This window comes from Tachyglossus aculeatus, chromosome 4 (assembly GCF_015852505.1).
Source record: "Tachyglossus aculeatus isolate mTacAcu1 chromosome 4, mTacAcu1.pri, whole genome shotgun sequence".
Taxonomy (NCBI): Eukaryota; Metazoa; Chordata; class Mammalia; order Monotremata; family Tachyglossidae; genus Tachyglossus; species Tachyglossus aculeatus.
Window position 1 is genome coordinate 89,447,102 of NC_052069.1, and position 23,795 is coordinate 89,470,896.

General features: G+C 43.3%; 2 protein-coding genes across 3 annotated transcripts in view; both read left to right on the top strand.

Annotated features, from left to right (window-relative positions):
• Positions 1-23,795, top strand: part of RAD54B (RAD54 homolog B) — a 102,941-nt gene that overhangs the window by 29,227 nt on the left and 49,919 nt on the right. The window contains exon 1 of one of the 2 annotated variants that reach the window (XM_038744684.1): positions 7,010-7,216. The exons of the other annotated variant lie outside the window; for it this stretch is intronic. Within the exon in view, the coding sequence (XP_038600612.1) occupies positions 7,093-7,216 (124 nt within the window). The 5' untranslated portion in view covers positions 7,010-7,092. Of the gene's footprint in view, positions 1-7,009; positions 7,217-23,795 lie in introns of those variants that run through there. 2 annotated transcript variants of the gene reach the window in all.
• LOC119926583 (fibrinogen silencer binding protein) lies at positions 7,777-23,258 on the top strand. The gene is made up of 2 exons (XM_038744687.1): positions 7,777-7,980; positions 22,082-23,258. The coding sequence occupies exons 1-2, from the start codon at positions 7,937-7,939 to the stop codon at positions 22,611-22,613; spliced, it is 576 nt and encodes a 191-aa protein (XP_038600615.1). The 5' UTR covers positions 7,777-7,936; the 3' UTR covers positions 22,614-23,258.

Below are 23,795 nucleotides of genomic sequence, written 5' to 3' on the forward strand. Positions count from 1 at the left end.
AAAACTCTACAGATACACTACCAGAACGACTGCAGATGGCATAAGACAAGACAAGATTAATGTCTGTCTCCCCTTCTAGACTGTAAGCTCGTCCTGGGCAGGGAATACGTCTGATATTGTTGTGTTATACTCTACCAAGCGCTTAGTACAGTGTCCTGCACACAATAAGGTCCAATAAATATGATTGATATCAGCTGAGAAGGACCCACAGACCATATTTTGGAAAGCCATTATGTAATATATGCATTACAGGCTAAGGTAAGACTGACACTCCAGTTGTGTTGGTTTAAGTAAGAGCTCTTATCATTCATTCAGTCGTATTTATTGAACGCTTACTGTGTGCCGAGCACTGTACTAAGCGCTTGGGAAGTACAAATTGGCAACGTATAGAGCCGATCCCTACCCAACAACGGGCTCACAGTCTAGAAGGGGGAGACAGACAACAACACAAAACAAGTAGACAGCTCTTTTGTGTATCGCCTATTTATGTATTGTTTATTCATGATTTGTTTTTTCCAGGAGTGCTTGGAATTGCCAGTCTAGCACTCCACCATTTGGAAGGAAAAAGCCATAAACCTCAGTAAAACTCCTTATCTAGCTAATATTTTTGAAAGCTATACATTCAGCTATGAAATGGTGCTCTGATACTTTCCCTACATTCATCTGAAAAAGAATAGGCTCCGAGTGGGTGAGACATGCTAGTTTATTAGATTCTTGTTCAAATTTATAATTTTTGCCACTGTGAGACTCTACTGCAAATAAATACCAAGTCTATTTTTTCATGCACCCTAACCCTCTCCATTCCCCATCTTACCTCCTTCCTTTCCCCACAGCACCTGTATATATGTATATATGTTTGTACATATTTATTACTCTATTTATTTATTTATTTTTTTTACCTGTACATATCTATTCTATTTATCTTATTTTGTTAGTATGTTTGGTTTTGTTCTCTGTCTCCCCCTTTTAGACTGTGAGCCCACTGTTGGGTAGGGACTGTCTCTATATGTTGCCAACTTGTACTTCTCAAGCGCTTAGTACAGTGCTCTGCGCACAGTAAGCGCTCAATAAATACGATTGATGATGATGATGATGTAGATAAGTAGAAATTTTACAAATGATTGAGCAAACTCATGAAACCGGATTCTCACTTCGGACCTTATCTTGTGATGCGCCTGAATGTTTCTTGACATTTCTAGACTGCGAGCCCACTGTTGGGTAGGGACCATCTCTATATGTTGCCAACTTGTACTTCCCAAGCGCTTAGTACGGTGCTCTGCACACAGTAAGCGCTCAATAAATACGATAGATTGATTGACATTCCAAAGATGCCGCTTTTCAGGGTAGCAGATGCTGGGAATGGGTAGAAAGAGGCTGAGAATGAACTCACTTAAATCACTATATTTTGTTGCAGCATGGCCTAGTGGTAAGAGCACGGGCTTGGAAATCAGAGGACATGGGTTCTAATCCAGCTCCGCCACTTGTCTGCTGTGTGACCTTGGCTAGTTACTTAACTTCTCTGTGCCTGTTACCTCACTGTAAAATGGGGATTAAAGCTATGAGCCCCATGTGGGACAGGGACTGTGTCCAATCCGATTACCTTGCATTTACCCCAGCTCTTAGAACGGTGGTTGGCACATAGTAAGTGCTTAACAAATACCATTATTATTGTTATTATTATTTAAATTAGCTTCAATCTTATAAAAGGAGTAATTTCACAATAATGCCTTTAAAAATGATTACCAGTATGGGATCCCTTTAGCTGCCTATCATCATTTCTTTCCAAAGAAGGGCAAACCACACAGCATTTTTTCTGTGTGTAAATCACAGGCTTGGCAAACAAAAGCAGTAAGAATTAATAAAATGGAATATAGTAATTTGAAACTGCTTTGAGATTTGTAAAATTTTAATCAGTAACAGAATTTACATTCATAGTTTCAACTGCTCGAGTGGCCAATCCTTCATTTTAATAGCTACTTAGCAGAAAATAACCCATTTGAATAGTTGTGAAACAGTCTTAATCCTTTTGTTTTACCCCAAAGTGAAAATGCTTTTGTCCACATTTTTACACATTCAAACATTTTTAAGTCATGAATGAATAGGGACCGTCTCTCTATGTTGCCGACTTGTACTTCCCAAGCGCTTAGTACAGTGCTCTGCACACAGTAAGCACTCAATAAATACGACTGTATATGTATACATGTTTGTACAGATTTATTACTCTATTTCACTTGTACATATTTATTCATTCATTCATTCAATCGTATTTATTGAGCGCTTACTGTGTGCAGAGCACTGTACTAAGCGCTTGGGAAGTACAAGTCGGCAACATACAGAGACGGTCCCCATTTATTCTATTTATTTTATTTGGTTTATATGTTTTGTTTTGCTGTCTGTCTCCCCCTTCTAGACTGTGAGCCCGCTGTTGGGTAGGGCCCGTCTCTATGTGTTGCTGACTTATACTTCCCAAGCGCTTAGTACAGTGCTCTGCACACAGTAAGCGCTCAATAAATACGATTGAATGAATGAATGATTAAATCTCTTCTATTTCATCTTTTAAGAGAGTACAAGAAATATGAAGCTTACAAAATCAACTTTTATAAGTAACTTTCAACTTGTTCTCTCATAGAACTCCCTCCCCAATTAACTTTTGCTTATCACGAGTGAATGAATGAATGAATGACCACACGCTTATAAATGGAATAGTAAATATGGACAAGTAAAATGTTGGTTAGGGACCGTCTCTATATGTTGCCAACTTGGACTTCCCAAGCGCTTAGTACAGTGCTCTGCACACAGGAAGCGCTCAATAAATACGAGTGAATGAATGAATGAATGACCACAAGCTTATAAATGGAATAGTAAATATGTACAAGTAAAATGTTGGTTAGGGACCGTCTCTACATGTTGCCAGCTTGGACTTCCCAAGCGCTTAGTACAGTGCTCTGCACACAGGAAGTGCTCATTAAATACGAGTGAATGAATGAATGAATGACCACACGCTTATAAATGGAATAGTAAATATGTACAAGTAAAATGTTGGTTAGGGGCCGTCTCTATATGTTGGCAACTTGGACTTCCCAAGCGCTTAGTACAGTGCTCTGCACACAGGAAGCGCTCAATAAATACGAGTGAATGAATGAATCACGGTCTGGGTTTCCAACAGTACTGACGTTTTCCTGATGTTTGAGGCAGAAGTAGGCAAACCGTTCGAAGAAGTTAGGAGAATCAGCTTGGCCCAGTGGACCGGACACAGGCTTGGGAGTCAGAGGACTTGGGTTCTAATCTCAGCTCTGCTACTTCTCTGCTGTGTGACTTTGGGCAAGTCATTTAACTGCTCTGTGCCTCAGTCGCCTCATCTGAAAAACAGGGATTAGGACTGTGAGTCCTATGTGGAACAGGGACCGTGTCCAACAGGATTGTATTGTGCTCATTCATTCATTGAATAGTATTTGCTGAGTGCTTACTGTGTGTAGAGCATTGTAATAAGCGCTTAGTGGAAAGAGCCCGGGCTTGGGAGTCAGAGGTCATGGGTTCAAATCCTGGCTCTGCCAATTGTCAGCTGTGTGATTTTGGGCAAGTCGCTTAACTTCTCTGTGCCTCAGTCACCTCATCTGTAAAATGGTGTTAAGGACTGTGAACCCCACGTGGGACAACCTGATCACTTTGTAACCTCCCCGGCGTTTAGAGCAGTGCTTTGCACTTAATAAATAAATAGAGCAGTGCTTTGCACTTAATAAATAAATAAACAAATAAAGAAATGCCATAAAAAACAATCAATGGGCACATTCCCTGCCCCAAAGTGAGTTTAGTACAGTGCCTGGCACATATTAAGTGCTTCGTTTAATCATATTTATTGAATGCTTACTGTGTGCAAAGCAAATACCATTAAAAAAAAAACACAAAAAAGACATTCATGAGTTTTCTTTTGTTTGGGTTCCCGCATTTCTCCATATATAGTTAGAGACCTGTCGTTACTGTCGATTGGCATCCTCAAATGCTGTATTTATATTTCAAATTCTTAAGTTTGGTATATTTACTCTTTGAAATTGTACTGTGTGTTGGAAATCAACCCGTAGTTGTGAAATGCAGTAGCAGAGGCAGCAGGTTCCTTTTATAAATTTTGAAAACGAAGCAAAACTTTGCAGCCCCCTTGGTAGCCGCTAATACCTACCTCTAATCGGGAGCAACCTGGACCGGTAAATATTCTGAACCTTTTCACATGTGTTGGTGGCCGCTCTCTCTTCTCCAGGTGCGAGGCCACATCTGACAGTTACCCAATCAATCAATCGTATTTATTGAGCGCTTACTGTGTGCAGAACATTGTACTAAGCGCTTGGGAAGTACAAGTTGGCAACATATAGAGACAGTCCCTACCCAACAGTGGGCTCACAGTCTAAAAGGGGGAGAAGTCCTCCAGAGTCCTCCTGCTTAGCTACGGGTCACTTATTCAATCAATTGTATTTATTGAGCGCTTACTGTGTGCAGAGCACTGTACTAAGGGCCATGTCTTTTCCTCTGGGATTGGAAGGGAATGGGGCTCAGCTTCCTCCACATGTGCAGTTCCACTTCTGGCTCTTAGGGTTGGTGTGTAAGTGATTTAGACAGAGCTGGAAATGCGTTGTTGGAGAAGCAGTGTGGCTCAGTGGAAAGAGCCCGGGCTTTGGAGTCAGAGGTCATGGGTTCAAACCCCAGCTCCACCAGATCAATCAATCAATCGTATTTATTGAGCGCTTACTGTGTGCAGAGCACTGTACTAAGTGCTTGGGAAGTACAAGCTGGCAACATCTAGAGACAGTCCCTACCCAACAGCAGGCTCACAGTCTAGAAGGGGGAGACAGAGAACAAAACCAAACATACTAACAAAATAAAATAAATAGAATAGATAGGTACAAGTAAAATAGAGTAATAAATATGTACAGATATATACACATATCTTTATGTATATATATACATATGTCTATATATATATAGGTGTGGGTATATATACCTATATATATATACATATATCTTTGCCAGATGTCAGCTGTGTGACTTTGGGCAAGTCACTTCACTTCTTTGTGCCTCAGTTACCTCATCTGTAAAGTGGGGATTAAAACTGTGAGTCCCCCATGGGACAACCTGATCACCTTGTAACCTCCCCAGCGCTTAGAACAGTGCTTTGCACATAGTAAGCACTTAAGACATACCATCATTATCATTATTATTATATCCTCTTTTCCCAAGTTGATATTGTACCGAAGCTGTGAGACTGTGAGCCCATTGGGTAGGGATTGTCTCTCTTTGTTGCCGAATTGTACTTTCCAAGCGCTTGGCAGAGTGCCCTGCACAAATTAAGCTTTCAATAAATACGATTGAATGAACGAACGAACAATCTCAGGTAGAAATGTGATCACGATCCGTGTTGCGTGATAATTTCAGTCTGTGTTTGGAGTGTCGTCAACCCCTGCCGCGCTGTAGTTTGTCCGGAAACGGAACTGAGTGTAATACTAATTGAACCATGACCCTGTGGTTATTAAGCCCCGCGTTTACTGTCTGCGGAACCGTTTTAACTGGGATTTGAATTTTTTTTTTTTTTTTTTGTGTGTGTGTGTGTTTAGTTCCTTGAAAAGGCGAAGGCCCAATATAATCTGGACTCACACTGTGGTCATAGGTGGCAGTCAGTGGGGGCAGTGGAGACGATCCCCCCACAACTTTTTGAGTTGGATTCTCTGCCTTGTTCAGCACAGGTCTCCAGCCAAATGTGAGTTTCTAGGCAGGCCTGAAAAGAGGCCTAAGCAGTGTCTCTTTTCAGACTTCGCCCTCTCGGTCTCCACTCCCCTTTCAATAAAACTCGCTCCCTTTTTGTCCTCTTACTTAGCGTGACAAATTTGCCCCGATGACTGGCTGATATTTCTGGGCCCCGAACCCCCGGGGTACAGCAGGATCCAAAGGGAGCGAACCCAGTGCCTTAAAGGCATTAGCAACCGCAGCCGTCCCGAAGTTTGAATTGGCTGTTTTTGCACCCTGTGAACGATCAACCCGTCCTAAGATGAGCAGGACGTGCTTTCAGAGATCCAAACAGAGCAAGATGCACTTATTAATCGCCTGGCGACCGTCATCGCCCGAAAGGCCAGCTGAAAACACGTCAGAGGAGCTCAAAACAGTGTAAAATGTAGGAGAAGCTCAGCTTTCCTGCAAAGTCTTTGAGGCCGGGTGAAACCTAACCAGCTAGAGGATATTTAGTTCCTGATTGACAGTGGGACTAGCATCATGCAAATACTGTGAGAGTCTAGCAGCAGCAGCCCTGGAACAACGATATCTCTCCCCTCGCCACAGAGATCAATCAATCAATCGTATTTATTGAGCGCTTACCGTGTGCAGAGCACTGTACTAAGCGCTTGGGAAGTACGGCATCTTGCCAGTTTTTCATTTCTCCGTCCCTCGTCATCTTTGCAAGTAAATTCTCCATCCCAGCCGTTGCTTTCATGTCATTATTCCTGCACAGCCGTTTCACGTGCGAGAGCGTCTCCCCTCCTCACCAAACCAGGTGTTTTTTTGTTTTTCTTTTTTTTTTTTTTTTTTAGCAGCCGGTCCCGCTGCTCTTTAAAATTTCGGCGGATTTAAACCCTCCCCAGAACTGTCGTCTTGACAAATAGCGGGGCCCGGAGCCTTATGTAGGTCAGGCCCGGCTTAAGCAGATTTCCTGAACCTGCGTCAGCCTAAGCTTGGAGGAATTTTAATAAGCCCTCCCCTGTAGGCGGGGGCCTAAATGAGATCAGCCTAGTTAGGCCCGATTTATTTCCGCCGGTGGAAAAACGAGCCGAGCCGGAGACTGCATGGTGGCGGCCGGAACCCACCGACTTAATTCGGAGCTAACAATGGTGGGCAAGGCCCGGTCTTCCAATTTCACCTTATCCGAAAAGCTGGACCTGCTAAAGCTGGTGAAGCCGTACGTGAAAATCCTGGAGGAGCACACCAACAAGCACTCGGTGATAGTGGAGAAGAACAAATGTTGGGACCTCATAGCGGATCACTACAACGCCGTCAGGGTCGACCGCCCGCCCCGCACGGCCCAGGGCCTGCGCACCCTCTACAAAAGGCTCAAGGAAAATGCCAAGCACGAGCTCCTGCAGCAGAGGGAGGCCGAAAGCGGCGTTTCCGAGCCCACCAAGAAAGTTGTGGAGATGGTCCCCCAGATTTCCAGCGCCTGTCTTGGAAGGACTAGCGGGCCGAGGTAAGGTTCGGTTTCCTTCCATCCGCAGGAATGACTTTTGTGCTTCCCCAGGTGCTGTGCACGCAGTAAGCGCTCAGTAGAGATGAATGAATGAAAGGGTGGCTCCTCCTAACTCCCGGGCTGGGCTCCAGATGAAAAGAGTGAGTTGGCTCTCCTTGGAGTCTGTTGTTTTCACCGGGGCATTTCGTCGATTTGTTGTCTCTTTCTGGGCTCATTGTTAGCTGTATTGCCTTTTTTTTTTTTTTTTTTAGCAGCCCTTGTTCGGTCTCCGGGCGACGAGGGTTGGGGGAAGGAGTGGGAAATCGTAACTTTAGCCCACCCCCTTTACCACCTCTGCTATTAGGTTACTTCGGCGGTGGTTAAAAGAAATGCCCCTTTTCTTCCATTTAAGGTACTGAATAGCGTGCTCGATTTCCTGCTCTGGGGCTTGCCGTTTTGCATCTTATGTAAAGTTGGAGCAGGGGGACGGGGCTCTCTCGCCGGCAGGCATCCTTTTTTAAAGTTCCGATTTTTAACATTTGGGAAGTGTATCTTCCCCCGGCGCTGGAACTTCTGAACGTTCAAAAATAAATACGACTTAGGGGACTGGTGTGAACTCAGCCTTACCGAGCCAACAGGGAGAGATCCTTTTCCTTCTCCACCTGCCTTATTCTCCCCAGACGTGCCCCAGCTCCTTACGGGTATTGCTAACGATGGGGAGTTGGCAGGGGACAAGAGGGCATGAAGAAAAGGAAGGTTGCTACTGAGACTGTGAAGCCCGCAAGGTAGAAGTTATTATTTTTTTTTTTTTTACAGTCCTTGCAGCGAGCGATTGCCTAGTTTTCGTCTAAGCTTAAGTCAGGCAGCGTGGGAGCTCTCTTACGTGGCTTAGGGAGGAAATGTCTGACTTACAACTTCCCTGTAAGCAGGCGCGCAAATACAGTTGCTTCTTTAGGGTCAAAGAGGGCCCCAATCAAGTTTAGTTTAGTTAAACCGGGTGGTGGAGGCCTAGGTATTTAAAGCGGGGTCGTAAATCTACCGCCAGATCGAAACTGGAACCTAGGCCCTGGAGGGAAAAGTCTACTTTGTTAATATCTGGCACTTTTTTGGTGACTTTTCCTCCAAATTCCCTGTAGCCTGCTATTAAAGGCATATCCTCCCAATCAAACTTCACAGCACTCTTCCCCCATTGAGTCAGGAATTGTAAACCCCAAACGCGTTGCTTGCCAGGTAAATTAATTAATCATTCAGTCGTATTTATTGAGCGCTGTGTGCCGAGCAGTGTACTAAGCGCTTGGGAAGTAGAAGTTGGCAACATATAGAGGTAGCTGTTTTTAAGGAGGCAGAAGAAAACCAAACTGACACCCCCCAGATTAAGAGATCTTTTGTAGTGAGCGGGGGAAAAATAATAAACCCGGCTTTATATTCATTGAATACCGTTTGGTCAGCAGAGCAGCTAAGTTTTCCAGGAAAAGCTGGGTCCTGGGGCACACATTGGTCCGTTTTAAACTGTGAGCCCACCGTTGGGTAGGGACTGTCTCTACGTGTTGCCAATTTGTACTTCCCAAGCCCTTAGTACAGTGCTCTGCACACAGTGAGCGCTCAATAAATACGATTGATGATGATGATTCAGGGTGCTGCCGATTAAAATGAACAGAACGAGAACAAATGCCTAAATCCTCACAAGCCAGATAGTTTAAAAATAGCACCCCAAGTGAAGAGAAATGTGTAGAAGCCTTAAAACCTGTTTGTTAGCAGAGAATCCTTCCTGCTTAAAGCCACGAAGAAATGATGCTTTGAAATACAGGCCCAAATTAGAAGGTATACTTTGATTGTTACCCTCTTCACAGGGGAAACAAATAGTAATTAGCGACCTGGATTTCCAATGTTTTATTCATGCAGAATGCTGTTTCTTTTGGACAAGAAATGATAGTAACTATGTGATAGTCTGAGCTTTACTATTAACTCATTCGAGGCTGGGTGGTGAAATGTGCTTTCTGTCAAATAACATTTTGGGAAGCCATTATTGCTTGAAGGAAAAGGAGTTTATTTACTTTTCCAAATTGAGTGTTTAAAACGTGTAAACGTGTCCTCCTTTCCATCGTAATTATGTGTGAAATGGGCTATTTAAAATGCATGCTTTGACATAATTTATTTTGTTTTAGGACTACAATTCAGATTTTTGTAAACTAATCCAAGTGAAGCTGTTCCCATCTAATTAATTTCTTTCTCTTCTGTCATTTTCTCTCTACTTTTTCCTCTCGCTTTTAATTTTTTTTTTAATTTAAGTCTTTCGGTTAGTCTTGATTTGCTCATGTAGATGTTATCCTATTTTCTGATTTTTGGATGTTGGTTTTATATAATCTAAATGTTAAATATAATCATTGATTTCCCCTAATACCCCACAGAAAAGAACTCCAATTAAAATTTTTGCAACTTTAAAAACAGTTCTCTTATCAAATGCCATCTTGCTTTTCGTTGTAACGCAAATAGCATGTTTACAAATATTTCTAAGCCTGATTTCGGCACTCTGTGAAATTTACCCTACTTTTTATACATCTGTCATCGTATTTCCGTACCCCATATCAAGTGGTATTTATTAGTCGTATTTATGGAGCGCTAGCAGTGAGCGGAACTGTACTGAGCTCTTAGGAGAGTTCAGTACAGCAGTACAACAGGCACATTGCCTGGCCACAACGAGTGTTTGGTTTTTTTAAATCTCCTCCTAGTAAAGGTAGAATTTATACCTGGGCAACACCAAATCTAAGTGCCTTTAATTAAGGGTCTACTCTGTTTTTGCCCCTTAGATACCGCTTTCTGTTTCTGTTTTCATCCATTTTTAAAAGTGTGAGGACTAAAGTGGAACATTGTATGTAATTCAAGATTGAAAATGCATTATTAATGTATATGGGATTTGGATGCTTGCATTTAATGTGCCCAGAGGCCCACAAAATACAAGGAGATCAGCAAGTAGAAACTCTCCGGGTTAAGTGAAAGGGGAAAAAAATACTAGCAACTTCTTGGTAGGAGTCAGTAGTAGATATCTAAACCAGGAGGAGGAGAAAGGTCTCTAATCAAGCAAACAGTTAATGATATTTAATTGAGAAGCAGCATGGCTCAGTGGAAGGAGCCCGGGCTTTGGAGTCAGAGGTCATGGGTTCAAATCCCGGCTCCGCCACTTGTCAGCTGTGTGACTTTGGGCAAGTCACTTCACTTCTCTGGGCCTCAGTTACCTCATCTGTAAAATGGGGATTGACTGAGCCCCCCGTGGGACAACCTGATCACCTTGTAACCTCCCCAGCGCTTAGAACAGTGCTTTACACATAGTAAGCGCTTAATAAATGCCATTATTATTCTTATTCTCTGTGCCTCCATTTCCTCATCTGCAAAATAGAGATTCAGTAAGTGCCTTCCTGCTTTGACTGTGAGCTCTGTGTGGGACCAGTTTATCTTCTGTCTACCCCTGTGCTTAGTACAGTGCTTGGCACACAATAAGTGCTTAACAAATGCCCCAAGTATCGTTGTTGTTATTAGTGCGGATGAACCCTTTGGAGCGTTTGAATGAAGGGGCCCCTGGAATTTAGCCACAAGTGGTGATTTTTCACAGAGGAGTACAAGGAAAGGAATTCCCTATTTGGCTGTTTGTAAGGAAGAATTTCTTGTTTGTAAGGAAGAATTTCTTGTCTGTAAAAGTGCCACAGGAGGAGATGGTGGGGCTTTCCATCTCGGAAAGTATTAATAAAAGAATAGGCAGCCCTCTCTCCAGGTTAGTTCGATTAATCATTCATCTGCTTGGATGGTGAAGGGTAGGATTCAGGGTTCCTTGTAGCTCTCTGATTCCTTGAAACTGTAATATTCCCACCTTTCAATATTAGCCATGTTAATTATCCATTAGTTTCAATGCCTTACGTTAACTTTTAGCAGAGCTGTTAATAGGGAATGCAACTGATTGATCTGAGCTTCGTCTGCTTTTCTTTCCTTTGCTGTGGTTCCGTGTGGTAGTAACATAATAATGATGGCATTTGTTAATAATAATGATGGCATTTGTTAAGCGCTGGGGGGATACAAGGTGATCAGCTTGTCCCACGTGGGGCTCACAGTCTTAATCCCCATTTGACAGATGAGGGAACTGGGGCTCAGAGAAGTTAAGTGACTTGCCCAAGGTCACACAGCTGACATGTGGTGGAGCCGGGATTCGAACCCATGACCTTTGACTCCAAAGCCCGGGCTCTTTCCATTGAGCCACGCTGCTTCTCTTAAGCGCTTACTGTGTGCCAAGCTCTGTTCTAAGCGCTGGGGAGTATGCAAGGCAGTCAGGTTGTCCCATCTGGGGCTCACAGTCTTAATCCCCGTTTTACAGATGAGGTCACTGTGGCACGGAGAAGTGGCTTGCCCAAGGTCACAGGTGGGATTAGAACCCATGTCTTTCCACTATGCCACGCTGCCTCTCTAAGATCAGTTGTAATTATTGAGCGCTTACTGTATGCAGAGCACTGTACTAAGCGCTTGGGAAGTACAAGTTGGCAACATAAGATATTTAAGATAAGATATTTAAGTGCCTACTATGTGCCAGACACTGTAGTAAGCACTGGGGTGGATACAAGCAAATCAGGTTGGACGCAGTCCTTGTCCCATGTGACTGACAGCCAGAAAGGATTGGTAGAAAGGACCCCAGGAATCCAAATGGAATAATTACCCTCTGAACTCCTAAGTGTGGGTTATGATTATGAGAAGCAGCGTGGCTCAGTGGAAAGAGCCCGGGCTTTGGAGTCAAAGGCCGTGGGTTCTAATCCCGGCTCCGCCAACTGTCAGCTGTGTGACGTTGGGCAAGTTACTTAACTTCTCTTCGCCTGTTACCTCATCTGTAAAATGGGGATTAAAACTGTGATCCCCCCGTGGGACAACCTGATCACCTTGTAACCCCCCCGGCGCTTAGAACAGTGCTTTGCACATTGTAAGCACTTAAATACCATTATTATTATTATTATTATAACCTTGTAATAATCACCTTGTAACCTCCCCAGCGCTTAGGACAGTGCTTTGCACATAGTAAGTGCTTAACAAATGCTATTATTATTATTATTATTATTCTCTGTTCCTCAGTTACTTCATCTGTAAAATGGGGATTAAGACTGTGATCCCCCCGTGGGACAACCTGATGACCTTGTAACCTCCCCAGCGCTTAGAACAGTGCCTTGCACATAGTAAGCACTTAACAAGTACCATTATTATTATTATTTCACTGCGATTCCTTATTAATTCATTTGCATTTATTGAGTGCTTACTGTGCGCAGAGCACTGCACTTGGGAGAGTACAATGCAGCAATAAGCAGATGTAATTCCCTGCCCACAACGAGCTTAAAGCCAAGTGGGGAAGACAGACATTAATATAAATAAGTAAATGACAGATACGGACATAGGTGCTGTTGGGGCAGGGAGGGGGGATGAATAAAGGGGCAACGCAGAGGGGAGTGGGAAAAGAGGAAATGAGGACTTAATCAGGGAAGGCCTCTTGGAGGAGACATGCCTTCCATAAGGCTTTTTGGGAGGGGAAAGCAATTGTCTGTCGGATTTGGGGAGAGAGGGCATTCCAGGCCAGAGGTGGGACGTGGGCAGGGGTCGGCGGTGAGATAGATGAGATTGAGGTACAGTTAGAAGGTTTAGTATTAGCGCTTAGAACAGTGCTTTGCACATAGCGCTTAATAAATGCCATTATTAAAATGCCATTATTATTAGATAAATACGATTGATTAGAGAAGCTAAGTGAGGGCTGGGTTGTAGTAAGAGAGTGGCAAGGTGACGTAGCCAATGGTGAGGAGTTTTGGTTTGATGCGGAGGTGGATGGGCAACCACTGGAGGTTCCTGAGGAGTGGGGAAACATGTCTCGAATGTTTTTGTAGAAAAAAAACAATGATCCAGGCAGCAGAGCGAAGTATGGACCGGAGAGACAAGAGGCTGGGAGGTCAGCAAGGAGGCTGATACAGTAATCAAGGTGGAAGAGGATAAGTGATTGTATTCATTCAATCGTTCATTCATTCAATCGTATTTATTGAGCGCTTACTGTGCGCAGAGCACTGGACTAAGCGCTTGGGAAGTCCAAGTTGGCAACATCTAGAGACGGTCCCTGCCCAACAGCGGGCTCACAGTCTAGAAGGGGGAGACAGACAACAAAACATATTAACAAAATAAAATAAATGGAATAAATATGTACAAATAAAATAAATCAGTTTGGATGGAGAGAAAAGGGCACATTTTAGTGATGTTGTGAAGGTGGAGCCGACAGCATTTAACGATGGATAGAATATGTGGGTTGAATGAGTGAGGTGAGTTGAGGAAAATGCCAGAGAAACCGGATTGTGAGACAAGAAGGGTAATCCTGGCTCTGCCAACTGTCAGCTGTGTGACTTTGGGCAAGTCACTTCACTTCGCTGGGCCTCAGTTCCCTCATCTGTAAAGTGGGGATTGACTGTGAGCCCCCCTGCGGGACAACCTGATCACCTTGTATCCTCCCCAGCCCTTAGAACAGTGCTTTGCCCATAGTAAGTGCTTAACAAATGCCATTATTATTATTATTATTATTATTATTATCTACAGTGATGGGGAGGGCAGGGTTTGGGTGGGAAGATAAGGAGCTCAGTTTTGAACATATTAAGCTGGAGGAGATGGAAAGAAACCCAAGTAGAGATGGCTTGAAGGCGGGAGAAAATGCAAGACTGCGGAGAGGGAGAGAGATTAGGGCTGGAGATGTAGATTTGGCTGTCATCTGCATGGAGGTGATAGTTGAAGCCATGAGCCACCGGAGAGATGAGGTAGTTATTAATATTATTATTCTCCGTGCCTCCGTTCCCTCATCTGCAAAATAGGGATTCAATAACCGTTTGCCTTCCTACTTAGACTGAGACCTCTGTGTGGGACTAGTTTAATCAATCAATCAATCGTATTTATTGAGCGCTTACTATGTGCAGAGCACTGTACTAAGCGCTTGGGAAGTACAAATTGGCAACACATAGAGACAGTCCCTACCCAACAGTGGGCTCACAGTCTAAAAGGGGGATACTAGTTTATCTAGTATCTACCCCTGTGCTTAGTTGAATTCGTTGCAGATTTTCGTGCGGGGGAAGGGATGACCAGAAAATGCCTTTATTTTGAAGAGAATACATGTCTTTCCGCGAAGCTAATGAAAATTATCATTTTGAGGAATCATCATCATCAATCGTATTGAGCGCTTACTGTGTGCAGAGCACTGGACTAAGCGCTTGGGGAGTACAAGTTGGCAACAACTTGAGGAATGTACTTACAGCAATGCGCAGTCATTGAAAGGACATTTAGTAGTGAAGCGGCGTGGCTCGGTGGAAAGAGCCCGGGCTTTGGAGTCAGAGGTCATGGGTTCGAATCCCGACCCCACCACATGTCTGCTGTGTGATCTTGGGCAAGTCATTTAACTTCTCTGGGCCTCAGTTACCTCATCTGGAAAATGGGGATTAAGACTGTGAGCCCCCCGTGGGACAACCTGATCACCCTGTATGCTCCCCAATGCTTAGAACAGTGCTTTGCACATAGTAAGCGCTTAACAAATGCCAATTATTATTATTAGTACAGTGCTTGGCACACAATAAGTGCTTAACAAATACCCCAAGTACCGTTGTTGTTGTTGGTGCAGATGAACCCTTTGGCGCATTTGAATGAAGGGGCCCCTGGAATTCAGCCACAAGTGGTGACACTTTCAGTGAATGTGTTAGATGGAATATTTTAAAAAATTGCTAAAGCCTCTCATGTATTCTCTCTCCTTTCAGTCTCTTATAAATGCTTACTGTCCGTTATAGTTTTATCACTGCTGGTCAGTCAGATCAATCAGTCGGTGGTATTTATCGAGCACTTATTGTGTGCAGAGCACAGAACCAGTAAACCCAAATAGTAAGTGTAGTAGTTAATGAAAATTGTATTAGGGAGCATCTGCGGCCTAATGGAAAGAGCAAGGGCTTAGGAACTGGAGTACAGTACCAGTAAACCCAAATAGTAACTGTAGTAGTTATCATCATCATCAATCGTATTTATTGAGTGCTTACTGTGTGCAGAGCACTGTATTAAGCGCTTGGGAAGTACAAATTGGCAACAAATTGGCAATAGTTAATGAAGATTGTATTAGGGAGCATCTGCGGCCTAATGGAAAGAGCAAGGGCTTGGGAACCGGAGCACCTGGGTTCTGTTCTCAGCTCCGCCACTTGTCCGCTGTGTGACCTTGGGCAAGTCACTTCACTTCTGTGCCTCGTTTTTCTCATCTGCAAAATGAGGATTCATTTTCTGGTCTCTCTCCTACCTGGACTGTGGGCTCTGTAAAGGACAGAGACTGTGTCTGACCTGGTTGACTTGTGTTTATCCCAGCACTTGGGACGGTGCTTATAACGCAGTAGTGCTTAACAAATATTATTATTGGCAGTAGTAGTAATAAAGTCCATAGTCATTCATTCAATTGTATTTATTGAGCGCTTACTGTGTGCAGAGCACTGTACTAAGCGCTTGGGAAGTACAAGTTGGCAACATAGAGAGACGGTCCCCACCCAACAGTGGGCTCACAGTCTAGAAGGGGGAGACAGAGAACAAAACATATTAACACAATAAAATAAATAAAATAAATAGAGTAGTAAATACATGCAAACAGTACATTATTTGTATTCCCATTTGTGAAATATTCCCACCTTTAAACTACTCTCATCCATTAAGTTGATTAGTTGAAAAGATCTTTTTTCTTTACCTGTGTTGGATGAAAATGAGGTCAGAAAATAGCGTGCCAAGAGAAAAAATGCAAAATTTCAAACGCTTGGCATTTTCAGAAGCTGAAAAATGCCAATTCTTAGGATCTCACATTTTTGAGAAACCTGACCCAGCTAAATCTGAGTGAATTCTCCCAATCAATCAATCGTATTTATTGAGTGCTTACTGTGTGCAGAGCACTGTACTGAGCGCTTGGGAAGTACAAGTTGGCAACACATAGATGGTCCCTACCCAACAGTGGAAAAAACAAATGGTCATTTCCCTTTAATCAATCAATCAATCAGTCGTGTTTATTGAGTGCTTAATGTGTGCAGAGCACTATACTAAGCGCTTGGGAAGTACAAGTTGGCAACATATAGAGAAAGTCCCTACCCAACAGTGGGCTCAGTCTAAAAGGGGGAGACAGAGAACAAAACCAAACATACTAACAAAATAAAATAAATAGAATAGATATGTACAAGTAAAATAAATGAATAGAGGAATAAATATGTACAAACACTATACATATATTCAGGTGCAGTGGGGAAGGGAAGGAGGTAAGATGAGGGGGATGGAGAGGGGGACGAAGGGGAGAGGAAGGAAGGGGCTCAGTCTGGGAAGGCTTTAATCATTATTAATTGATAATAATAATGATAATTATAATTACGGTATTTGTTAAGCGCTTACTATGTGCCAGATACTGTATTAAGCGCTGGAATGGTTACATGCAAGTCATGTTGGACACAATCCGTGTTCCACGTAGGGCTCACAGTCTCCATCCCCACTTTATAGATGAGGTAACTGAGGCCCAGAGAAGAGAAGTCACTCACCGAAGGTCACACAGCAGACGAGTGGCAGAGCCGGGATTAGAACTCATGACCTTTTGAGACCCGAGCCCCTGATCAATCAATCAATCGTATTTATTGAGCGCTTACTGTGTGCAGAGCACTGTACTAAGCGCTTGGGAAGTACAAGTCAGCAACACATGGAGACAGTCCCTACCCAACTGCGGGCTCACAGTCTAGAAGGGGGAGACAGAGAACAAAACCAAACGTACTAACAAAATAAAATAAATAGAATAGATATGTACATGTAAGATAAAGAAGATTAAGAAGATTAAGATAAAGATTAAGATAAGATTAAGAAGCAGCGTGGCTCAGTGGAAAGAGCCTGGGCTTTGGAGTCAGAGGTCATGGGTTCAAATCCTGGCTCCGCCACATGTCTGCTGTGTGATCTTGGGCAAGTCACTTAACTTCTCTGAGCCTCAGTTACCTCATCTGTAAAATGGGGATGAAGACTGTGAGCCCCACGTGGGGCAACCTGATCACCCTGTGTCCTCCCCAGCGCTTAGAACAGTGCTTTGCACATAGTAAGCGCTTAACAAATGCCTATTATTATTATTATTATAAAGAGAGTAATAAATATGTACAAACACCTCGCCATTGGTGTTTGTGCCAAAGCGCTTTGCTAAACCTCGGGGGTAGTAAGCGCTCAATAAATACGATTGAATGAATGAATAAAGATTGCCGGCATCCTCGGCACTCTGTAGCGGGTATGAGCCCCATGTTAGGTTTTGACTTGCTCCTGCTCTGCACCCTGAGCCGTGGGCTGGTTTAAGGAGCGTTGGCACCGCTGGAGAAGTTTGAGACGTGTTTTAGACATCCCTGACACAAGGAATTTAAGAAGATTTAAGAAGACTTGGAGGTTGGGTTTATTTACAGGTAGGGGGTAGCGCTGTGGATGGGGGGTTATGGTCTTTCGAAGGTCGTCTGTACCAACCGACCGGAAAACCAGGTTGAAGAACCCCTCGCGGTCCCAAGATTGGCATGTGTGTATCGAAAAATATGTGTGTATCGAAAAATATACACCAATACAACACAAGCAGGGACTTGTGAATGTCTCCAAAGTGGTCCCAAGTGAGAAGCAGCGTGGCCCAGTGGAAAGAGCCCGGGCTTTGGAGTCAGAGGTCATCGGTTCAAATCCCGGCTCCGCCACTTGTCAGCTGTGTGACTTCGGGCAAGTCACTTCGCTTCTCTGGGCCTCAGTTCCCTCATCTGGAAAATGGGAATTGACTGTGAGCCCCCTGTGGGACAACCTGATCACCTTGTCAACGCCCCAAGCGCTTAGAACAGTGCTTTGCACATAGTAAGCGCTTAATAAATGCCATAATAATAATAATAATAATAAATGCCATTATTATTATTATTATTATTATTATGAGCCTGGGCTATGGAGTCAGAGGTCGTGGGTTCAAATCCCAGCTCCGCCACTTGTCAGCTGTGTGACTTTGGGTGAGTCACTTCACTTCTCAGTTACCTCATCTGTCAAATGGGGATTAAGACTGTGAGCCCCCCGTGGGACAGCCCCATCACCTTGTAACCTCCCCAGCACTTAGAACAGTGCTTTGCACATAGTAAGCGCTTAATAAATGCCATCATCATCATCATTCTCTGGGCCTCAGTTACCTCATCTGGAAAATGGGGATTAAGACTGTGAGCCCCCTGTGGGACAACCTCATCACCTTGTAACCTCCCCAGCTCTTAGAACAGTGCTTTGCACATTGATTCATTCATTCAATCGTATTTATTGAGCACTTACTGTGTGCAGAGTACTGTACTAAGCGCTTGGGAAGTACAAGTTGGCAACATATAGGTCCCTACCCAACAGTGGGCTCACAGTCCAGAAGTGAGTAAGCGAGAACATAGTAAGCGTTTAATAAATGCCATTATTATTATTACTTAGGGCAGGGACTGTCTTCACCTCCCCCTTTTAGACTGTGAGCCCACTGTTGGGTAGGGACTGTCTCTATATGTTGCCAACTTGTACTTCCCAAGCGCTTAGTACAGTGCTCTGCACATAGTAAGCGCTCAATAAATACAATTGATTGATTATATATTTTTGCAGGTTCTGAGTGTTTAGGATAGTGCTTTGCACAAAGTGGGTGCTGAAGAGCAGGTATAAATAGCAATGAACTGCCTTAAAAGTTGGCCGCTACGGAAGAGAGGGAGCATGCGACAGTTCTAGGGGAAGCAGCATGGCGTAATGAATAAGAGCAAGGGCCTGGGTTCTAATCCTGGCTCTGCCCCTTGTCTGCTGGGTGATCTAGGGCAAGTCACGTCACTTCTCTGTGCCTCGGTGACCTCCTCTGTAAAATGGGGATTGAGACTGTGAGCCCCAGTTGGGACAGGGACTGTGTCCAACCCGATTTGCTTGTACCCACCCTAGCGCTTAGTACAGTGCCTGGCACTTAGTAAGCACTTAACAAATACCATTATTATTATTATTATTATTATTATTATTCGACTCCTTGGAAACCATAGTGTATTCACACACATTGCACATTCTGTAATAGCTTCCTCCTTCTTCTTATGATGTGCAATATAAGTACAAAGTCATGGCTTTTGTAGTTTCCTCTTTTAATTATCTTTATGATATCTGTGAAGCACTTACTATATGTCAAGCACCGTTCTAAGCACTGGGGGAGACACAAGTTAATCAGGTCGGACACAGTCCCCGTCTCCCATGAGTCTAAATAGAAGTAATATGAGTCCCCATTTTGCATTTGAGAAAGTGGAGGCACAGAGAAGTTAAGTGACTAGTCCAAGGTCACACAACTGGCAGCTCAGGGATTAGAACCCAGGTCCTCTGACACTCAGACCTGTGCTCTTTCCACTAGTTCTACAGTTTCCCATAATAATAATATAATGATGGCATTTGTTAAGCGTCCAAGTCTTGCTAAGATAAGGAGAGTGAGAATGTAATAAAATAACTCTGTTAGGTACATATTTTTAGCACTTCAGTCGAATCATAGATTTGAACCAAATCGAAGAGTCCTTTAGGGAGGTGAATCATTCATTCTTTCATTCAGTCGTATTTATTGAGCGCTTACTGTGTGCAGAGCAATCAATCAATCAGTTGTATTTATTGAGCGCTTACTGTGTGCAGAGCACTGTGCTAAGCACTTGGGAAGTACAAGTTGGCAACATGTAGAGATGGTCCCTTCCCAACAATTGGCTCCCATCACGAAGGCATTCCCGGGATCAGTGCTCTTTAAAGAATCCAAGGACCTGATCACCTTGTAACTTCCCCAGCGCTTAGAGCAGCGCTTTGCACCTAGTAAGCACTTAATAAATGCCATTATTATTATTATTGTTGTTATGGAAATTTCACATTCTCACTTGGCAGACCATTCCAGTGTTTCTACTAGCCTAAAAGTCAGGAAATTTTTCCTGTGTTGCAACCCAAAATCATCCTTGCTTGATTTAAGGCAAATTGCTCTTGCTTGGATATGAAGAATGACTACTTAGCATTTCCCTTGAGAAAAATCACTTATATACAGGAAAGTCATTCTTACCTTCTCAGGGCTAAACAGGCCCCTTGCCTGCTACATAAAATCTATTTTCCATACCCCTGAAGACTATCAGCTCCATGTGGGCAGGGATCATGTCTACCAACTCCTTTATTCTGCTTTTCCCAGTGCTTGGTGCAATGCTTTTCACACAGTAAGTGCGCAGTGAATTCTAAGGATTGATTGATACCTTTAAAGTAATTTTGGAATAACTCTTCTGTACACCTTTACCATTTTTCTAGGTGTTTTTTGAAGGGTAGCAACCAAAATACGATTTAGGGTTAGATAACTTCAAATTTCTAGGGGGAAGCATTACTTCTTAAACCTTACTCTGGTTGATTAATTCAGTGCTCTGCTGCTGTGTTTAGTAATGGCACTCCACTGCTGATTTATGTACAGCATCTAGCCAACTATGACTTCCAAATCCTCCTGTTATATTTGCGTCTAGCCTGTCTTTCCCATCTCCCGTTTCTCTCCTGAAGCGCTCTCTACGTTGTGCTTGTTACCACTGAGTTTTGTCTAGTACAGAGCCGTTTTTCTGTCCGCCGACAACCACAATTTTGATTAGTATCTCCTCAATTCTGATGGCCTGGGGATGTTCACAAGCTCGATGTGGGCCAGGAGCGTATCTGCTCACTGTTGTACTCTACTCTCCCAAGCGCTTAGTACAGCGTTCTGCCTAGCACACAGTAAGTGCTCAATAAATACTACCGATTGATTGATTAACTGCTCCCAGGGCTAATTCCTCTGGGACGTGATTCAACATCTCTGAAGTTGACCTAAAGCCTTGATGACTTCCCAAATTGGATGTCTCCCATAATAATAAAATAATGATGGTGTTTGTTAAGCACTTACTATCTGCAAAGCACTGTTCTAAGCGCTGGGGGGATACAAGGCGATCAGGTTGTCCCACGTGGGACTCACTATCTTAATCCCCATTTTACAGATGAGGTAACTGAGGCCCAGAGAAGTGAAGTGACTTGCCCAGAGTCACACAGCTGACAAGTGGCGGAGCCGGGATTTGAACCCATGACCTCTGACTCCAAAGCCCCGGCTCTTTCCAGTGATATAAGCTAGCAATGCCTTCATCTATCAGTAGTGTGGCTAAGCCCAAACTTTGACTGTGAACCTCCCGCGGACAGAGACTACCAGATTACATTCGTCTGCTATGTGACCTTGGACAAGTCACTTCACTCCTCTGTGCCTCAGTTACCTCAGCCGTAAAATGGGGATCGAGATTGTGGGACATGGACTGTGTCCAACCCGATTAGCCAGTGTCCACCCCAGCGCTTAGTACAGTGGCTGGCACGCAGTAAGCGCTTAACAAATACCATAATAATAATAACTTGTACCTATCCAGTGCTTAGAGCAGTGCTTGCCACATAGCAAGTGCTTAACAAATACCATCATCATCATTATTATTACTATTATTATTATCATTCCCTAACCTGGATGTCATGTGGCATAGAATTAAAAGGCTTCTTGGAGTTACACTTTCTCATAGAGGGAGATGAAATTAATCTGGAATGATTTGCTCTTCCCCAAGCCATTTGTTTGACTTGTATTTTATTACTAACGTGGGTGGTTGCAATTTGTTTTCAGTTTCCAGCTACTGTTACTCATTTAAATGCTTTTTTAATCCATGATTTTCTCAGTTGCTCTATCATTTCAAGGAATTAACAATCCCATATAACGAGCATTGAAAAAGCAACCTGTCAAACTAAATGTGTCTGATTTTTTTTTTTTTAATCGATCTACATTTTAAAACATATTTCCGTGTGCTTCAGTGCCAGGCTGGATAAGGATGCATATGCTGGGCCCAGTCCACCGCAGGTAACGTTGGATCACCATCCTGTCGCAGCGGCTGTTACGATGGAATTGGAGCAAGAGGAAGATATTAAACCGCCTCCTCCGATTGTAGTAGATTCACATCAGAGTGAGGAGTTAGAACAAAGAGAAGAGGTTGACTTGGTCCACGTCATGGAGCGATCTCCTTCCCCTTCGCTTTCCTCCGTTGATATGAGAATGACACTGTCGCCGTCCTCTATCCCAAGAAGAGATGATTTTTCAAGGCACGAGAGTGGGGAACGCCTCAGGCCTGTATTAGGGTACGATCCGCAGACCCTGCAGATGTTAAAGGAGGAGCATGAGGTGATTTTAGAAAATCAAAGAAAATTTGGACTCTACGTCCAGGAAAAGAGGGATGGTTTGAAAAGAAGGCAGCGGCTGGAAGAAGAACTACTAAAAGCAAAAATCAAAGTGGAGAAGCTGAAGGCAGTCCGGCTACGACGTGATCTTCCCGACTACAGCGTCCTCTAGACGGCTGGGCTTAGCCGGAATTTGGGGGATCTTAGATCTCAAGAATGTTTTCGTCCTAGTAAGTTTGTATACGAGCCTATGGCTGGATCCAAAATAGGCCCAATGTTAGGGAAATCCGTAGATCACCTTACGTTTCTCGTCTGTTCGTGTTTTTCGGAAACGGCACCCGTTTATGACTTCTCGATTTCCTCCTCAGGATCGGAAAATTCTTAGTAGCTGGCCCCTTGAAATACACAGTAAGGGTTTTGTTTGGTTTTTTTTACATCTAATTCAAATGAAAGAAAATATCAGAAACAACTTCCTCGGGCTTGGAGCCTTCCTACCTGAAAAATATTTAAGGAGGACTTTGAAAAAGGGGAAGTACTAGCTTGAAACTTCCAGCTGCTGTCGTTTGGGATGTGATAATGACAGTTGCAGCAAGAGTTTTAAATTGGTAATGTTATTTAGTGTGGTGCTAAATGCCTGGAAAGGGAGGTTGATTTTGCCTTAGTCTCTTTCCAAGGAAGAGCTCTAGCGGTTCTTTTCAATTCTCTTTATGAAGTGATTTGTTGACAAAGTAAACCATAAGGATCTGTTTCCTTGTAAGATTATACAAAGTTGAGGCTTCAGGGAATTCTGTCATTCATTCATTCAATTGTATTTATTGAGCGCTTACTGTGTGCAGAGCACTGGACTAAGCGCTTGGGAAGTACAAGTCGGCAACACATAGAGACGGGCCCTACCCAACAGTGGGCTCACAGTCTTGAAGATTTTTTTATTCAGCAAAAGACGATAAGAAATTTTCAGCTGGCTATTTGTTATATTCTTAGGTTCAGTGTTGTAACACATAAAGTACATACTTAATTGTAATTTAAGTACTTTGTACTCGAAGAATATCCACTTAAAGTTAAAATAAATCATATCTGGTACTGTATATCAAGAATGTGTTTACTGGAATTTTATTCTTTTCAGAGTTTCTTTGGTAAATTGTGCTAATTTAGTGGCAAAATGCAGGCGAAGGAAAAAAAAAATGTATAATGTACTTTGTAATTTCCTTGCAGGCCTACTGAATTTAAAGTCCCCGGACCCCGGGAATGTGCCTACCAACTCTGTTGTGTTGTACTCTCTTAAGCGCTTAGAATAGTGCTCTGCACTCACACAGTAAGCACTCCACAAATACTATTGATTGATTGATTGATTGAT